Source organism: Temnothorax curvispinosus, unplaced genomic scaffold (genome assembly GCF_003070985.1).
Source record: "Temnothorax curvispinosus isolate PA1 unplaced genomic scaffold, ASM307098v1 QBEX01002454.1, whole genome shotgun sequence".
NCBI lineage: Eukaryota > Metazoa > Arthropoda > Insecta > Hymenoptera > Formicidae > Temnothorax > Temnothorax curvispinosus.
The window spans coordinates 573,880-592,246 of NW_020212234.1; the positions used below are offsets into that span (position 1 = coordinate 573,880).

Consider the following 18,367-nt stretch of genomic DNA (forward strand, 5'->3'; position numbering starts at 1 on the left):
TAATGATATTGGAAAAAGTGATGCGACACTCGCGATATTTTTCCAGGGATCGCTATATATACGATTGGCCATTTCCTTCGAAACTTAACGGCACACTGCGGATCACGTGTTAATGCAATTACCGTACTTACGATAAATTTACAGAGGAAAGTAAAGACAAATTGGAAGAGTGGACCGTCGCGGTCGTAAAATACGATCCCGCCCCCCTTGCCACCTCGCTGGCAATTTTACTTTCCCGTTTGTCGATTCGCGTGCGAAACACGTCTTCGCGGCAGTTGCACGGCAATTATGTTAAGTAACGAAACTCGTTTAGCTCACCGATAGCCAGCGCGAAAGAGTATTTATATTTCTACGAGAAAACGCGCGCAATTTTTCTCTCCCGGATCGTCCTCGCTCGAAAGTTTTTTGCCGATAAAATTGATCGTACGTAGCGGACGAAGAATTATCCTGCCGTCGCGGGTACGTTTCCGCGATAACGGGGCCACGCCCGCTGTTGCGAGGGAGGAAATGAAAAAGGGGGTTAGCGGGGACGAGATCGGGCTCCGCGGGGGTAAGGCCGGAGGATAAATGCATCGGGGTGGCGAAAGTTACCTCGCAATAAAAACGGACGTCGGCGCGACTTTCAATAAGTCAGACATAAATGTCAGTTCCTATTCAATACAAGCAATTTATACAATTTATAGATATAACAGATGTAACTATGTAATATGGGGGTTCATGGTTATTTCCTGTGAGATCTGATGCTAATGATTTATTGACGTGCTTGAGCAAAGCAAAAGTTAATTTTCTTAAACGGTCAATTAAATTTTTATCCAGAAATGACATTTGGAATAATCCCTGTAACTCTATAGCATTTATGCAACCGCGCTAATCTAATGAGTATAAAGTGGACAGAAGACAAATCGATATCTCTAAAGTCGTACACGCGACAAAAACACAATAAAAACACGTAAACTTATTCAAAGCCCCCAAAGTGCATCAACGTATATTGAATCTGCATATTACATGCGGCACTCCCATTGATACGTTGCCGTCCACGAAGAACAATAAACAAGACTTGTCCCGCTTGTCCGACGCGTTCCGAACGACCATCGTAAAAGATGCCCTAACGTAAAAGCCTCGGTAAGGTCTCTCGATGACATCTCCCCCGAGAAACGGGAGTGCGCGAGCTAGAAATTAAGAGGAAGCGGATATATACTGTGTCCGGGAGTTTCAGCTGGCTCGAGATAAGGCCGTTGCGGTAGGAGTTCATAAATTATTCCGGACCGGGAGGACCGAAATAGCGGTGCGAATGCTAAGGTTTAGTAAGGATTATTCACGGCACCCCCAAAGCCGTATTATTTAGCATCGGTACCTACACTCTCGCACTCCCTCGGCTCGCTCTCGCACAATTGTCGCGTTCTTCTCCATTACCTCGCCCGTGGAGTCCCTTTCCTCGTTCGTTTCCTAACGCTTAACATCCTTCACGCGTCCACGAGAAACTACCCGCGCTCCTTATTCGGATTGTGTCCTTTTTACTTCGTCTTTCTTCTTGCTTTTAAAATCGAAGTTCTTTTAAAGAGTTCGCAAAGATGTAGAAAAATGAATAAAATTCTTAGAAGAGAGCACAACGTTGTTTCGCATCGCGCTTCTCTTGGCTGATTCTACATCGTCGGATTAGAAATAACGAATAAGACAATTATTTCAAGAACAATGGAATTCCGTATGCGTGCGATATAATTTGCGACTGCATTGAGCGCGCGCGCGAATATCCATACAATGCCCGATACGCTCCGCATGTGCGAATGGCTAGCGTTCACATCGCGATCCCTTAAAGCCAGATCCAGATCAAGCGAGCGAACGCGAGCAAACTTGAACGAACAATCGTCAGTATGATGGCACATTCATTGAAGCAAGTTATTCATTCGTGTTTATTCGCGCTCGCTTGCCTCGATCCGATTTGCCGAAAGAACGATGATGATCGTCGAAAAAAATTGACGGAAAAAGCAATTTTTTTACGCGAATATAATTGATCGAGTACGCGCGATAAAGAGAGACGGAAAGACAAGTAATCGCGAGCATATCGCGAGGCTCCCGGGTTTTGATCGAGAAAGAAGATATAATCGAGAAACTTTCCAAGAGCAATTAACCCTCATTCCCGAACAGGCTGAATCCGCTGAATATCTCAGAAAATTTCAACTTGAAATAAACTTTTAGAAATAAACTCCTACAGACTTCGAGGCAGAAAGGAGATCGCCAGAGGGGTAAGGCGATGTCGAAACGTCGGATTGAAAAGAATATTTGAGAGGAACGTCATGGAACGCGCGATGAGAAACCGTATCTGCGAGAAAAATCCGATTCGCAGAAAGCTGCGAAACTCACGGGACGTGTATGTGATGATAGCCGTAATCGAGGATCGATAAGCTCACGAATCGATCCTCGTGAGCGGCCTCATCAGAGCACACCGCGGTTCGTCATGCCCGTGTTATTACGTAAGCCTCATCTCTTTTTTTTACCAATCATGTCGTAATAATGACGTACTTGTGGTCTTGTCCCGAGGTGTCGGAGCGAAGCGGCGGAACAATGGCGGCGAGTCGTAGCTTTTTACGGAACGACGCTTTCGTCCGACGAGATATTAGCCGCTGATACCGGTATCGCCGGAAGCGGTGAAGCTTGAAATAATTAAATCATGTTCTTACGCGCCAGCGGCGGGCGCGAAGCCAATCAACTTGCATTTTAAGCTGGTTCTCGGCGCGGCGCGGCGGCGCGACGCGGAGAACAAAAGGGAGAAGAAGAGCCGCATTCTCGCGTGTATACCTTGCGAAAGGATTCTTGTCGATAATTACAGCGGCTGTACAATATCGGCCATTAATTCACAAACTCCCCTTTAGAGAGCTCCACAGTTATAATGAGAAAGGAAGATAAATCTACGTAAAATAGAGCCGTCACATTCTTCACCGGAAATAAATATTGGTTTGCACTCCAGATAAGACTGAGTGACGGAAATCACATTAAGTACGTTCGTTGAATGGCGCATGTATCGCTTAATAAATGTGTAAACCGGAGCACTCATGTACGATAACGGTAGAATATTCAGCGATAATATTTCACGAGCGATCGGTGCGGACTATGTACACGAGTGCGTCTGTAATTATTCGTCGCGCTATCGTTATTTAACTAGATGTATCACCAGCCGTAAAGCGATCGCGGTCGTAACTCACTCGACATTTTACGCGTGCGTGACAAATGGAATTTTTTTCTTTATAGGATCCGCGTGATATTTCGGATAATCGCTCGCTCGCCGATATGATTCTGGCTTTACTGCGGGGCGATTAATGACGCGCGACTCGGAAGCGCGTTCGCCAAACGACCATTCGACGCGTCAGTTTTAACGGCGAGCTACCGCTTGTATACGCGCGCGGCGCGGAATCGATAATCGAATAAAATTAATTTTAAAACAAACCGCGCCTACGGACTGAATTCGGAATTCGCCGAGTTGACCGAGTACATCAACTAGCCGCTAGTTATCTCGAAAATGACTGCCTTTCGCTTCGCGTATCGGTTATCGAATGAGCTACGAAGGCGTTGCCGTCGTATCGCATGATGTTAATTATGTAAATGAATTGGCTTGATGGCTGAGTCGGATCAGCATTACCGTCGAACCGATACATCGTGGGACAATTTCGCGGACGTGAGGCGAGAGCAACATTGTCTCTCGTCAGCCGGTTCCGAGTTCTGGCCCCTTTTACGCAAATTATTGCATCGTATCGCAAACCGAATGAAATAAACATTAACGTTAAACCATTACCAAAATTTTATACTCGAATTTCATGTCGCATTTGTGCAAGGTGAAATTTTTATGAATAAAAAGCTGTCCCCTTTACTTCAGTCGTAAAAAAGATTGCAGCGTTGTCTTTCGTGTTGTCATACCTTTTGCTACAAAAGTGTCCCAGCTGTTACATGTTAATGTCTCTTAATGACTTACAAATAAATTGCCAGCGATGTGTCGTGACTCATCCATAACGGACGGCACCGCAAAGTCCTTGAGAAAAGTGTTAACACCTGCGAGAACTACGCGCGCCGATGCACATAGAGAGCCTGACGATCGTTTATCGTCTAGGAATCGCTTACTTGGTCTTTAAAGAACGTTTCACCGACGATGAGTCAGTAAGAACCCGATCTCCGTCGCGAGATTGCATTTTCTACTGCGATCGCATAAAGATAATCGAGCGTAGGAAAGAAGAGAAACTCACCGTCACTTCATGTTAACGTATTAATCATCGTAAGCTGAATATGTGTTCGCTTATTAACATTGAGAAGTAGTATTTCTTTATGTAACGACGTCTTCTCGTATTTTAAGACGTCAGACCCGTAGCCACAAAATGGTAGATAATGCGCTTGAATTGAGTGGCTAACAACGCTGAGTAATTCTTTCGCCGCGGAACGTTTAAAGCTCATAATTCATATTCGGAGCTATGTTTGGTAAGAAAAGAATCGTATAGCTCCGTCATGAAACTTATCGATATGTATAGGTATACTCGTATCATATTCAAAACCGCATACGTCGAATTAAATATGAAATAAGAATCGGGGATTGATAATACGAGAATACAATCCGTGGTGTTCTCGTGAGATAAAAGGACTCACCTTCTTCGTTGTGTAGAGTTTCCGGCCTTGGAGCAGCATGTACATCTTCTTCCAACCGTTCGAACTCACATTTCGCATCCACACCATGCTGAATACGTACGGGCACTCACTGTCCTCCCGTAACAGGTAATTCTGCAACGTGAGCATGAGCAACGTATGCATTTGCCGTCTCAGCTATAGCACTGTTTTCATTCGTGACGATCACATCGGCATCAGGAAATCACACGTGTACTCACCCTTAGCGCGCTCTCGGCATCGGTGAATGCGCCCCTTTCCTCCCCGCTGCGAAACGTGATCATGTCCGCGGGAAAAAATTGCTGCAAAAAAAAATTAAAGAGACGTCTACATACTGTCGTTTTTTATATATGAAAACGAAGGAAACCGAATTTCGGATCGTTTCTAAAATTAACCAGAGTGACTCGGAGAAAAGAGTGATGCAAAGTTGGATCTAAAATATATTTCGGGAACGAGAAAATATAAATATCTCTCGTGCTTCAAGTATTTCGACGAGGAGTGGTAGACACACGTATTACTTAAGAATCTTTTTAAAGATTTCAATGGACGGAACACAAACATTCATACTTCGCACACTCACGCGCAAAGAGTGCCTCCCTCCCGGTTACAAGAGAAGGAAAACGTCTCAAGATTTCCCCGAAGAGTGTCGATTACGACGTTCAATTTCCCAAGTTTCTACGCTCGTTATCCTTTAATTGGCCAATCATCGGCGAGACTACAAGATTTATGAACTCCTATAGCTGATTGAATTTCTAAACTGCTAATTGATATCCGTTCGAATATATTAATTAGTCTAACTATCTTTGAAACTGATGGATCGGCATCTCTTTATATATCACAAAATTAACATTTTCTAACGAGATTCAATAAAATGATAGCTGCAAAATTTCATTCAACTTTTAGTTTAGTCATCATTTACATTCCCTACGCAATCTCGATGTATTAAGTTTAAAACGGAGCTACGTGCTCAATCCTGTAAAATCCCAGGACACGAATGTTCCAATCAATACTACCGAATCCTTGAGACCCCATCGCCGCTCCCGGTATCGGAAGAGCGTCTCTCCTGCCACCTTAACATCTCTCTCTACATCTTTCTTTGCATAGAACTACACGATTCGCCGGTAAACGAGAGATCTGCCGGAAATTTCGCGGAATATTCTCATACCGACAACATTCACATAGATACCGACACCATTCTCATAGATACCGACGACGTTCACATAGATACCGACAAGGTATTAAAAAATGTCGACCGAATTAACATATTATATTAATATATTATATATTTATAATTCTTGACTATCAAGCCTCGAGCCAAATCTGGGGGTAATTCAAGATGCCTAATATTGCCGACGTTTCAAATCCAGAAAATATAAATTGTAGTTACGTAAAAATATAATGTACTATCGGTATGAGCATTTATACATACAAAATAAAATTAAAAGCAAAATTAATATAGCAAATATAAATATAATTAATTATATCGAATGGTCAATGGTTGGTCGGTAATACCGAGGGTGAGAAAATTTACCTAGAGTCGGCAATCTTAAACAGTATACCTCATCGTTACTTATATTCGCAAATGTATGCTGCAACTGCAACCTGGCTGGTAAGTTCAGTCAGTCGGTAAGTTAACGCGCTTAGATTGAACAGAATTTACCATTCGCTGTAGTAAAAAGTAACGAAGAACGCAATAACTTTATTATTTTCTGAAGATTTTGACGTTTTCTTCAAAAATGAATAATTAGAGAAGCAGCTTTTTTCAGCGAGATAACTAAATTCTCTATTTTTTCACTTACCATAGGTTTGATGAACACTTCGTATTTCAGGAAATCCTGGCTAAAGTAGAACCTCCTCTCGTATTGGGAAGCGAACATTTCCAATTCCCTATGAACAGCGAGAATATCTTCGTGGTCTTCTAATGTGCGCTCTGTAACAAAAAAAATTCATCCAATTTATCATTATCATCCAAATATATTGCTATGTTGCTATTATCAACACACCAATATATTCAACGATAAAAAAAATAGAATAATATTTGAGTACTCTTATTGATATTTCAAAAGAATATTTTTTGTACCTATTGCATCATAAATAATAATAATTAGCTTCATCTTTCATAATGTTACCGATCTTAAAATATTTAGCCCTTTTTATAGCAAAATTAATTTTTAAACTTATTTTTATAAATTCTAATAAAACGAGTTTTATGGCTACAATTAGTACAGATCGTCTCGTCATGTGATTAATTTGTAAAACAATTCCATGGAAAACGCATTAGTCTAGAAATAGCATGACATTTCGCCCGGATCTCTAAACAAACATTTCGTACGGAGACACAGCCGCGAGTCGCGTCTCTGACCTGCACCAAGCTCCTGGAGGTTTCGCCCGCTATTGATTCTCGGCTGCATTATAGAGCTCTGTGCCGTCTTTACGGCCTCTCCAACCCCTTTCCTCCCTTCTCCCTTTTCCTCTCACCATGCACACGTTATTTCCGATCTCGTTCCGAGTCAATGCCGTAGAGAAAATTTAGACGACTGAAGTTTTCCCGATGCATTAGAGGCTCATTGCGTCACTTCGCCTTGGCCTGGCACGCCTCGAACTTTTAACGAATTATCCGCCGAACACGCGCACCGATTATTTTTATAAATAAATTATTTATTACCGAGTTCCCAAACAGCTCTTAAGCGTATCTCTTAATACGCAATAATCACAAAATACTTCAAAAATATCTACCGATTCTGCGTACTTCTCTATTCAAGCATAATATTTGCCTCCAACTACGTTATCGTTAAACCTGATAACAATTCGGATATCGAATGAACCGTTTAATGTGAATTCCATTATGTTTGGGAATACGCATTTATTATATTTCTATATCTTTGAATTGTATGGGCATGCATTCCAGTGTGATATAAATATAAAATCATACATATAATTAAGCGTACAGAATATTCATATATTTTTTTAAAGACATTAAAAAATAATTCCGTAAATAACATCCTAGCGAGTAATCACTTAAACTTTGGCGCTTACTTTAAAAATATGGTCAATGACACAACGCTACTCGCTACTCGCATCATGAAGATAAAGAAGTGCATAAGACTTGCTTATTGACTGATCGTTAACCACATTCCCGAGAAATCTGAAGGAATGCATAAACTCGTTTGAAGTAATCGCGACGATGCGCGATGCATAGAAAATATAACGCAATATGTAAATCATAATTGCGATATGATTTATTGTCATATTTATGATGTTACATACCAATTCCCAGTTTCGGCCACGTCTCGATTATCGACCAGGCTGCGCCGATTGTGTTTCTCTTGACTTTGAGCAACTCGCAGAGATCGATCGTTCGCAGATTTCTCTCTACGACCATGGTTGTAAAAGAATGATCATTGTTGTAAAACCGCAATTCTTCCTAATTAAACAAACATTAAAAAGACATTAAATATACAAATGAATTGAATACAATCCACAATTGAATTAATTTATCGAATTAAATTAATTCGCAATCTTCTCTTTTATAAGCCTCTTTCAATTTATTTATCTCTATGCATAAATAAATTATAAATATTTGTCTTATATAACTTATATATATTTTGTAATCAAATAAATTTGCATTAATTAATATCAATGACAAACTTTTATTTCATAAAGGCGTATATGAGAAAAATTGCATTAAATGTTAATTATAAATAATACTTTAATTATTTTGTCCTATTTATGAGTTGAAATATTTCTTTTTATTTTTTATCATAATATTATACATAAATATAAATTCAATTTAGGTATACAAATTAAACACAATATGAAAATTTATATACTAATCTATATCTAATCTCCTCGATTTTTCTGACTATAGGTATAATCGAGAAAGTGTAAAACTTAAGCATTTAAGCATAAGATACTTTAGAACATACTTGTCTTTCGCTATCAATCAAATCTTGATCACTTCTTCGATTCCTTCGTATCGTGCTGTTGAGTTCAAAGATCGTCAGATCGGAACCAAGCCGTTCGTAGCTTGCGGCTCGATTACTCGGCAGCGTCGAGCTGCCGTCGAGGCAGGAGCACATCTTCGGGAACCAATCTGTAAGGGCCCAAAGAGATGCTAGAGAGAGATTGGTACAACACGTCGCGACTGACAAATAAAAGGGAAAAGGACTACACAAGTAAAAAAAAATCGCACAGAATATCAGTCCGTTAACGCTAAATCTACCATATAAATATACTGCAAAGAGGCGTAAGAGCGAGCCCGCTGTGTACTAAAAGTCTATTTTACAACTTGGGCTTCATAGGAATCTCTACATGGTCGAGATGGGGCCACTACATTATCGATGAGTGAACGTGGCCCCCTCTCGTCTCAAGAGATACAAAAGGAAGAAAAGTAAAGTGTTCAAACATTAAGGACAAAATGTGACGTGCTGTGAAATCGCAACGGCTCTCGGGCAAATTTTCCGTCGATTAGCAATAACTGTACGTCGGAATATCGAGACGCAGGGATAAGGTAGATGAGTAATACACGTGTGCCGCGACATTGAAAACGCGTCGTGCGTACTTAGTGCGTGAGTCGCGTTTTATATGCGAGCCGTTGCAACACGGATATTTAAGCCTCGCGGAGGTCGCGCGCAATTTTCCCGGCGTTCGTCGTCGCGTCGCCTTCTCTTTTCTTTTCTTTAGAATGACGGTAATATATCAAACCACGTAAAGTCGCAGGAGAGTTATTTCAAAGAGCGCTTAACGAAGAGAAGCAAAAATATATATCGCTAATCCGAGAAATCGCCAGTCAGACGGAGACCAGAGGCACCTTTACAAACCATGCGAGTCAAATTTTTAATATAAACCGTTGGGCGATCGAGTGTCTCGAAGCAGGGATACCGATATTGCAATGATGCATCTATGTATATCTATTTCAATACTTTAATTCACTCTAACTATTCGTGATCCATATTGTAACAATTTGCAAATCGATTTACGTTAGAAAGAAAGATTAAAAAGAAAGATTGTTATATAAGAAAAATTCCATTTAGCTCACTATTATTAACTTTTCTACTATATTACAATTTCGTATGTTTTATTTGTAGATAAATCAATAAATGGAAAATTTTAATTAATAAATAAGTAGAAACTTTTATCAAATATTATTTCAATAAAAATATTATAAACAGAATCTGTTAGTTTTGAAGAAAAATTTTATTAACTCTTCTAATAAAAAGTTGAGAATTCTAAGTTAATATATGACGGTCAAACAAAAAAATAAATTTAATGTACTTAATGTGCAAATAAAAAATGAACCACTATAGGCTGTTAAATGTTACTAAATGTCATAATTATTTACATTTTTCTTTAAAGTTTTCTGCAAAAAATTAATTTAATATAGAACCATAGACTACTTAATTTCACAAACACACAAATGCAGAAAATGTTACAAAATTACAAATTTTATTTCAATGATTTAACATAATTAACATTCACTTAAAATTAACGATTAATTTAAAGATCTTCGATTAGCTTTTTTCAGAATCTTTCTTTCTATAGTTTATACATAGAATCCCTACTTCGCAAATTTATTTTCGCCCTTTCTACTCGTCCATTTGATACGCGTTTGCAACCTAATCGAAAAATTCTCCGGCTAGCTCGAACACGCAAAAGTCATCGCCGCCATGTCACAAAGATACCTTGTAGAGATGAATAGCGCTTTAATAAATCGTTCGTCTATCCCGTATCCGGAGTCGCGACGACGCCGACGCAACAGCAACGAGAGTCCACGTGTACACTATGCCAGGCGGTGTCGATACTCGACATATCCGTCTAATTCGCTCGCCATGAATGTGTGTGTGTGTGTGTGTGTGTGTGTGTGTGTGTGTGTGTGTGTGTGTGTGTGAATTAGCGATCGTTTCCACGAACGATCAATCAATAGCTGCAGAAGAATAGCACAAGATGGAAGAAAAAGCAACAGTAGATCTAAGTAATCGATGTTGAGCGAAATCTTGTACGAATAAAAGTCGAAAATTTCTCGCCTCTCTCATATGACTAACAAAATTTCTTTTCCTGACCTTCGTAAATTAAAATCTCCACTGTAATCGTTATATTTTAGAAAAATGAATAAATAAACTAAAAGAAAATCAAGAAAACATACCAAGAAATAATTTTTATAAAATTTTAAATAGAAACAATTTTATCGTCTCTAATATGAAGCAAGAAGCTTATTGAGCACTGTTTTGTATGGACATTCGTTGGAAAAACCGACTGCAATTGCAAATTTCACTAAGACTGCTCAAAATCCAAGATAAAATAAGACATTCCACCGTATTATCGCAAGATGATAAGAAATGTAAAATTCCTTACAAAGTACTTTGAGATTTCTAAATTATCGCTGATAACGGTGCTAGCGCATTCACTCGTGTTGCAACTGCGTGTGCTATTCCATTTTAAAGAACCCTGACTTTTGTCAAGTCAACATTTTCGTTAAAGTATAATTTTCAATGGATGCAGGTTAATAATAATAAAAATAATTAGAAGATAGTTTTATATCATTTAATTTTGCGAACGTGCAATCGCGGAAGGAATCTCTGTCTGGTCATGGGCTACGAGAACGCCAAGAGTAAGCCTAATCAGTAGAACGATAACACCGAGTGCGAGGGCATGCTCTCGAATTAGCGGGCCACGTTGACCGTTTATTGCGGCAATTAATTAACCCGCAATCGCTCGGTATGCGGTACGTAAATGCGCAAAGCGCGTAATGTTGAGCGCCGCTATTGCAGTTGCCTCTGTGCAACATTATATTCTGCATAACATGAATGAATCTGCGTTAGCACCTGCTACTGTTTTAATGATAATTTTTACTGAAGTAAAATATATACCAATTATTAGTAAAATAATTTTCTCTTTATTTATTGTAATAATCTATTTCGATTCTTGACCGCTATAATAAATTTATTTACTTTTCGTTTTCAAGCAACGTATCTACTAACGATAAAAAAACTGTTATTAAGATGAGGATATCTTAGGCACTCTTTATTAAAAAAAAAAATATTTTTCTCCTAATTCCGAAAAGCACATAAAAAGATCATTATAAAATTACGTTTTCAAAATAATCGTATAACCAATTCTATCTCGAAGATTTATAGAATTCTTAATGATTAGCAATAAAATAAAAAATTTGTCACCAATCTTTGAAATAATTAGGTCTCTAAAAGTTCTAATAATTATTCTCAACACATAAATGGATAAAAAAAATATAAAGGTTCCGGCAATTTTTCAATTATTGGTTCAAAGTGTTGTAAAATTCTGCGAATAAAAATTTTCATCGGTAATTTGCTCGGTAATTTGGCATTTTCTTAAGAGTTCTGCTTCAAGAATCGAAAATTAGAATTCAGATTGATTCTGATTGAAATAGAAAAATGATAAATTTTCGTATAACAAAAACATGAAATAATTCTCCCATATTTTTGTATACTTATTTATGTTGAACTCTTTTTAAGAGACTTATTAAATACTCTCAAATTCTTTGGAGCAAAGTCAGAACTGTATTTAATTATGTCAAAATTCTAAAAATGCACTAGGAAATCGTGTAAAGCGTACATATGCAATTTTTGTATAATGATGCAATTCGCAAGTTTCACAAGCGCGATCACAACCTTGGCCTACTCTTTACCTACTGACATGTTATGTATTATCCCATTCTACCATTTTCTGCTCCTTGCAACAATCTGTCGATTGTCACATATCCGTATCCACAACCACAACCTCGGATTTTTATATCTGATTTCGAGAAACGGACATAGAGTACAGAAAACATTAATGTATTCGCGCGATGTATTTTTGTCATCCTTCAGTACATTTCTTTTTTAGACATGATATTTTGATAACTAAAACGTTATTCATAAATAGTTAAAAAACTTAAATTAATTTAATACGTATTTCATCAAACAATAATACGTTTAGTCAACCTGTTTCTTAACTTCTAATTTTATTATGTAAAAACTTAAAAAAATGTTTACGATATGATTCTCGATAGAATGTTTCAGATTTTGAGATTTACATTGGATAGCTATGAAACACAAATATACCTATGCTCGAGCAACAAGCAATTTTTACTACATTTCTCACATCTTATCAAAGTGGAACAATTTCGTCGGTAAAAGTCATTTGCGGGCGTAAATTGCAAGAATTATTCTCTCTTCGCGTTTTCTTCAAGTCTCGATTGTCATATATTTCCAAATGTTCGCGCCAGACAATAGGGATTATTCCTAATCATCGTTGTCAGTCAGCGATAACGCGTTATTTTGCGAATATCGTAAAGACGCTTCAGCATCCCGCCCACGACATTTCTTCCAGCAGTTCCAGCCACGTTCGTAAGAGCTATGCGATATACGGGCATCTACCTGTCAGGATGACGAAACCGGGTCGTTCCATAGGCACAAGCCGGAACGTGCGTAGTCGCGCCGAGAAAAATAACCGGTAATAATGGGGAGAAACTTGTCTCTCGTGCCTATCTCAGTCATTTATCGTTTATCGCGTGATTTTGTCTGCCTGAAAGAGACTTTAACAATCGAAGGAGGGACTCGACCAAACCGCGCGTTGAAAAGACAGCGACTGTGGATCACCATAACATTATTGTTATCGCGATAAACGAGAATGTAAACCATCTTATCTTTATAGAACAAATTCATGAAAGTGGATAAGAGAACAATAAGACACATTGTCATGGAAAAATACGAAAAATGGCAATACATTGCACATAACAAACGATGATTATCGTATATCCGCCGTACGCTATACGTACCTATTTCTGCTCCAAAACAGTTCTTATTTAGGTCTTCTTTATATTTTTGCACAATAATAATTTCCATATGTCACAGATGACAATCGTATGACAAACTAAAGAAGTTTGTCTCCCTAAAAATTCGAGATCCTAATCACTAAACCAAGATACATTGACACGAAGTTTAAATGAGCGACTCGAACCGTGCATCGAGAGACTGCAGCCCGAACTCGACGAGCTGTAACTCCAATGTCCATCTCGCCGTTATCGCGGTGGAGCAAATATTTCGGAAGAGAGGAGACGGCCTATGCAAGGTGGATCGATAAGAACCAAGGCAGGCCGAGCTGACTAGGTCGAGCTCGAACGTGTTTTGGCGGCCGCCCCGATTCACGCTCTTTGCACACACGCGGCCCGTGTAAAATTTCCAGCGTTCCCGCTTCCTCCGATGTGGAACAGCAAGAAATGGTATAACGTCTACGGACGGTAAACATCCGATTGTGGAGACAAATATCCACGACAAACAATTAATATTTAACATTTATCCGATATTTAACATTTCGTTCAGTTTTCGTGCATTCTAAAAATTCTTCAACGTGATTACCGGAATTTGATAGCTAATTGCTACACATAATTTGTTACCGTTTAATAATAATCTTGTATTACGAAATTAGCGTGCAATGAATTTCGATCCACTTTCTAATATCCTTACACAAAAACACATGTAATTAACACGAAATATATGATCTGTAAAATTTCTCGAAATATTTCTCTTGTTCTGAATAAAAACAAGGAGAAACTTTAGAAAGTTTTAAAAAAAAATGTCCTAATCTTTCTAGTACTGATTTCTTTCATAATGCTGGAGATGAATCCTGACCGCAAAAATACAAACTATGACTCGTGCGGAAGATACAATTTTTAAAGAGATCGTGGCATGTCGTAGATGTTTTCGAAAAACCTTTAAAGTTTCTCAGATCCTTATAAATATATAAATCATTTTATTTATCAATTTATAATTAGCAAAGAAAAATACTTGTATAGAGAATCTCAAAAATCAAAATATTCTAACTTAATATTAAATTGAGAAATATCAAGAAATCCCCCAATTGATATCTAATCTCTCCGTGAAAAACGAATTGTTTCGGTATGCCCGAATTTCTAGAAAAACGATAACCTTGAAGGAAAAGATCACGTAATTGTGAGACAAAGTTGGTTTCCGTGAGACTGATTGTGAGTTGTTACTTTTTCACGGTGGAATATTATAAAGATATCCGGCACTACATAACTTAGCCATGCGTCTCGCGGGCTTGCATAAATAAAGGGCGATGGTCCGGTCCGAGAGGTGTAATCACGAGCCATAACCCGATATCATTGCCAACCGATCGCAGACTGCAATATCTCTTTCTCCCTTCCTTTCTATACCATCGCTGCGCCGAGATCATTGTGAAATGCGTGCCTCACATCGGTTCGTATCGCTCGTTATTTCGCTCGTTTGACCCATTGACGTTGCTCATTAAGCCGCCCGTCGTCTCACCGATATTGCTCGACAGAGAGAAAAGAAAAGAAGCGGAACCGTATGCAAATGCCTCGTCGACATCCAACGTGCCGACTTTTGCATTTCACGGCAAGAAAGTACTGCAAGCTATAGCCATCTTCGCATCAGGACATTGACAGTGATTATTGATCGTTCAGAGAGCCTTCGAGGATGAGGATTTAAGGAGAGGAGAAGCGCCAGCCGACCGAAAATTACATCAGCATCACGTAGTTGTCTGATAATCGAGTAAGGGATTTACGAGGCAGAGTCAATTTAATCCCGGAGATGCGACGGGCTTTTACAATCACTCCCAAAAAAACAAAGTCGCCGACCGATACTCCTCTCTGGCAACGAACAAGGACGACTGGCCGTACGCCAAAATCACTGTCCGTCCCGGGTAAAAAAAAAAGAAGCGATTCGTTCAGGCCGCGATGGTCTTCATCCTCATCGCTTTACGAACCGTGCCATTGTCGACTTCCGGAGACAAGTCGGTCCGCACGAGACATTCGAGGGCTCTGCGCAAATTGCGTTTTCGAGCGTTTCAAGTATTACGAAGCCTGCTTTACCGAAAACTAAATCTCCAATTTGCCAAAATGGATCTTATTATCCTCGGTATTGTGATCGGAATGATGCAATTTGACAGATGAAACAACTTTTCAGCAACAAGCTGAGCAACCGCTCACTGTTCTCCACCGCTAATCTATCAACCCTTCTGTCTTGCACACTGACAAACGAGTTTCACGTTCCTCAAGGACGTATTACGTGAAAACTTCGATCGCGCATTACTCCTGCTCGCATTAACGAACTTAGAAAGCCAGTTCGTAATGAGACTCGTGGCAAATGTCTTTCGCAGATGTGATTTTCTTTTGTCGAAATTAACGCCACAAGCGGTCGGAAAAAAATTAGATTTTTAAAGAACACAAGTGGAAGATTACTCCATTAGAAACGAAGGAGAATTTTAAAGAAACCTATATTTTTCTCTTTTTAAAATTTTTGTATACATAAGTTGCTAACCAAAAATTTATCCACTAATTTCGTGATACACTAAAATTAATTATTAATTTCTTTCATTAGTAATTCATTAATTTTATTTAGTCTTTAATAATCATTAAAACTTTTTTTTATGTTTCCCAAATTCTAATTCCAACGGATTCAAAGGAAATTTAACATAAATCGTTTTAATCAGAAAAATAATTGGATTTTTTACTCTGAGAATTAAATGATAATAATAACAAAACATTGAAATTCCAAGTGCGAAAAACGACTTGCGGGGAAATTCACGTGGTCTATCCTAGCCGGAGATTTAAGTAACCGCAAAATTTGCGCGCGACAATCTCTCGCATTTGAAGCGAATTCGATGAACACGAAAACATCGATCGATGGTCGACGCAATCACGATTCCTTACGCGAAATTTGAATCGCATTCTACGCAGAAACGCGACAAACCGGCCGTTAGCCAAGGACGCACCGGTCCCCATTAAAAAGACATTTTAAACGTTACAATCGAAGATCCCATCGTTGCGAAAGCCAGCTCAAGGACCACCATGGAATATATCACAAGGAGCTTTTTACGCAACGACCGATCTGTCCTTTCTTTCTCCTTCCACCCTTTCTCAAAACCGAGATCCAGCGTTCACGCGATGCTATACCCGGACCGATCGAAAACTCGGACGGGAAAAAAATATACGGTGTGTAGAAAACAAATCGTGATCATGTAACGCCAATGGAATCTCGGGGTCGCAATCAAATGTCCCGTTGATTCCTGAAACGGCTGTGTGTTTTTTATCACGTGGAAATATTGAAAATAAATTGATACTCGCAAGACATGACTATTCTCGCTAGATAGAAGTATGGTTGATTATTCGACCCGTTCACAACATTGTTTTGAGAAAATGTTTAAACTTATATGTTTAAATATATGTTTACGGAAGTAATGCAGAACAAGAAATAAGCAAGTCGATAACAGGGATAAAAATGACAGACACGAATGGATAAAAAAATAGAGTCAAACTTTCGTTATACGAATAGTTTCAAAAGATAATAATAATAAATTTGATTAAAATAGTAATAGATCGAAACTGTAAATGAATTACGCCACATAGTTTTGAAACATCAAGTGTGCGTGAGTTTCGTGGATAAAACCGCTCATAAAATTAAAGGGTATTGAATCTATCGGTGGCGTTCAATATAAATGTATAAATGTAAGTGTACGTTTTAGATTACGATGGTAAAAATATATTTTTATCATATCGTCGAAACTGTTTACAAAACACGAATCAATTATCATTCGTATTTTCGAATCCTCGATATTAGTTCCAGCTTGGATCAGCAATTTGATTTCGGGTATAAATATACTTTACAAGATAGCCAACAAACCTATTACTTTTCAACAAGATGTCAAACCGATATCATTAAAGCGAGCGATATCGATGTATTGATCATTTTCTAAAATAACGCGAAAAATTTTTCTGTGAGAAAACATTTTTCTCGAAACATCGTGGTCCACCTGTGCCAGCAATTCTTACAGTGGTGCCTCGATACTCCGAATTTGAAATACGAAAAATCTAAACGGACGTAGATCTCACAAAGTCGAAAGAAAGTTTATTTATTTACGATTTTTCTGCCCAGATTTTGATGACTTTGAAATCGACGAAAAATAGATTAGGATAAAATGACATAAAATACAAACGTCAAAATACATTAATAAAGCAACAAAAAAATATATGAAATCAGTACATTATCGTATATTACTGACTTTATATATTTGCGTGGGATTTAAGAGATATAATACATAGAATAAAAGGTTAAAGCTGTCGCAATAACAAAAAATTACAATATAGGCAAATGAAAGTCAAAACGCCGGTAGCAAGGCGACAAATCTAACAGTATTTAAACACTTATATAACGAACAATCAAACTTTTCGGTCCTTCGCTTTGGACCATCCTTGTTCGTTATATAAGTGTTTAAATACTGTTAGATTTGTCGCCTTGCTACCGGGGGTTTGGCTCTCATTTGCCTATATTGTAATTGTTTATAATACATAGAATTTATTAAATATATTAATTTAAAAAATAATCGACGCGCAATTCACTGAGTTGGAATAATTATACAAAAATTCAGACAGAAAAATATAATTATCGCCGATACAAACATCACGTTACGGTTCTAAGCCCTTTTTCGTTAGGTAAGTTATTAATTTCAATCTTAATGAATTTTATCATTTATCGATAAATAATAATCAACTGTAGTTTTCAGAGTTTTAACTTTCAGAAAAACAATCTTTCTTCATTTCATAAGAGTAAAATCGTGATTAAAGCTTCTCCACGATTCAAATTTAAGATATAGTAAATAACTAACTTACACATATATATCTCAAAAGAAATAAACGCATACACGTACAGAAATCTCTGCAAGAAATACAATA

General features: G+C 38.1%; 1 protein-coding gene across 8 annotated transcripts in view; it reads right to left on the reverse strand.

Annotated features, from left to right (window-relative positions):
• Positions 1-18,367, reverse strand: part of LOC112451706 (growth factor receptor-bound protein 14-like) — a 246,693-nt gene that overhangs the window by 160,963 nt on the left and 67,363 nt on the right. For all 8 annotated transcript variants that reach the window (XM_025011510.1, XM_025011512.1, XM_025011508.1 and 5 more), the window contains 5 exons: positions 8,568-8,734; positions 7,909-8,065; positions 6,441-6,571; positions 4,863-4,943; positions 4,627-4,758 (listed from right to left, as the gene is read on the reverse strand). In XM_025011510.1, coding sequence (XP_024867278.1) covers positions 4,627-4,758; positions 4,863-4,943; positions 6,441-6,571; positions 7,909-8,065; positions 8,568-8,734 — 668 coding nt within the window. The remainder of the gene's footprint in view (positions 1-4,626; positions 4,759-4,862; positions 4,944-6,440; positions 6,572-7,908; positions 8,066-8,567; positions 8,735-18,367) is intronic.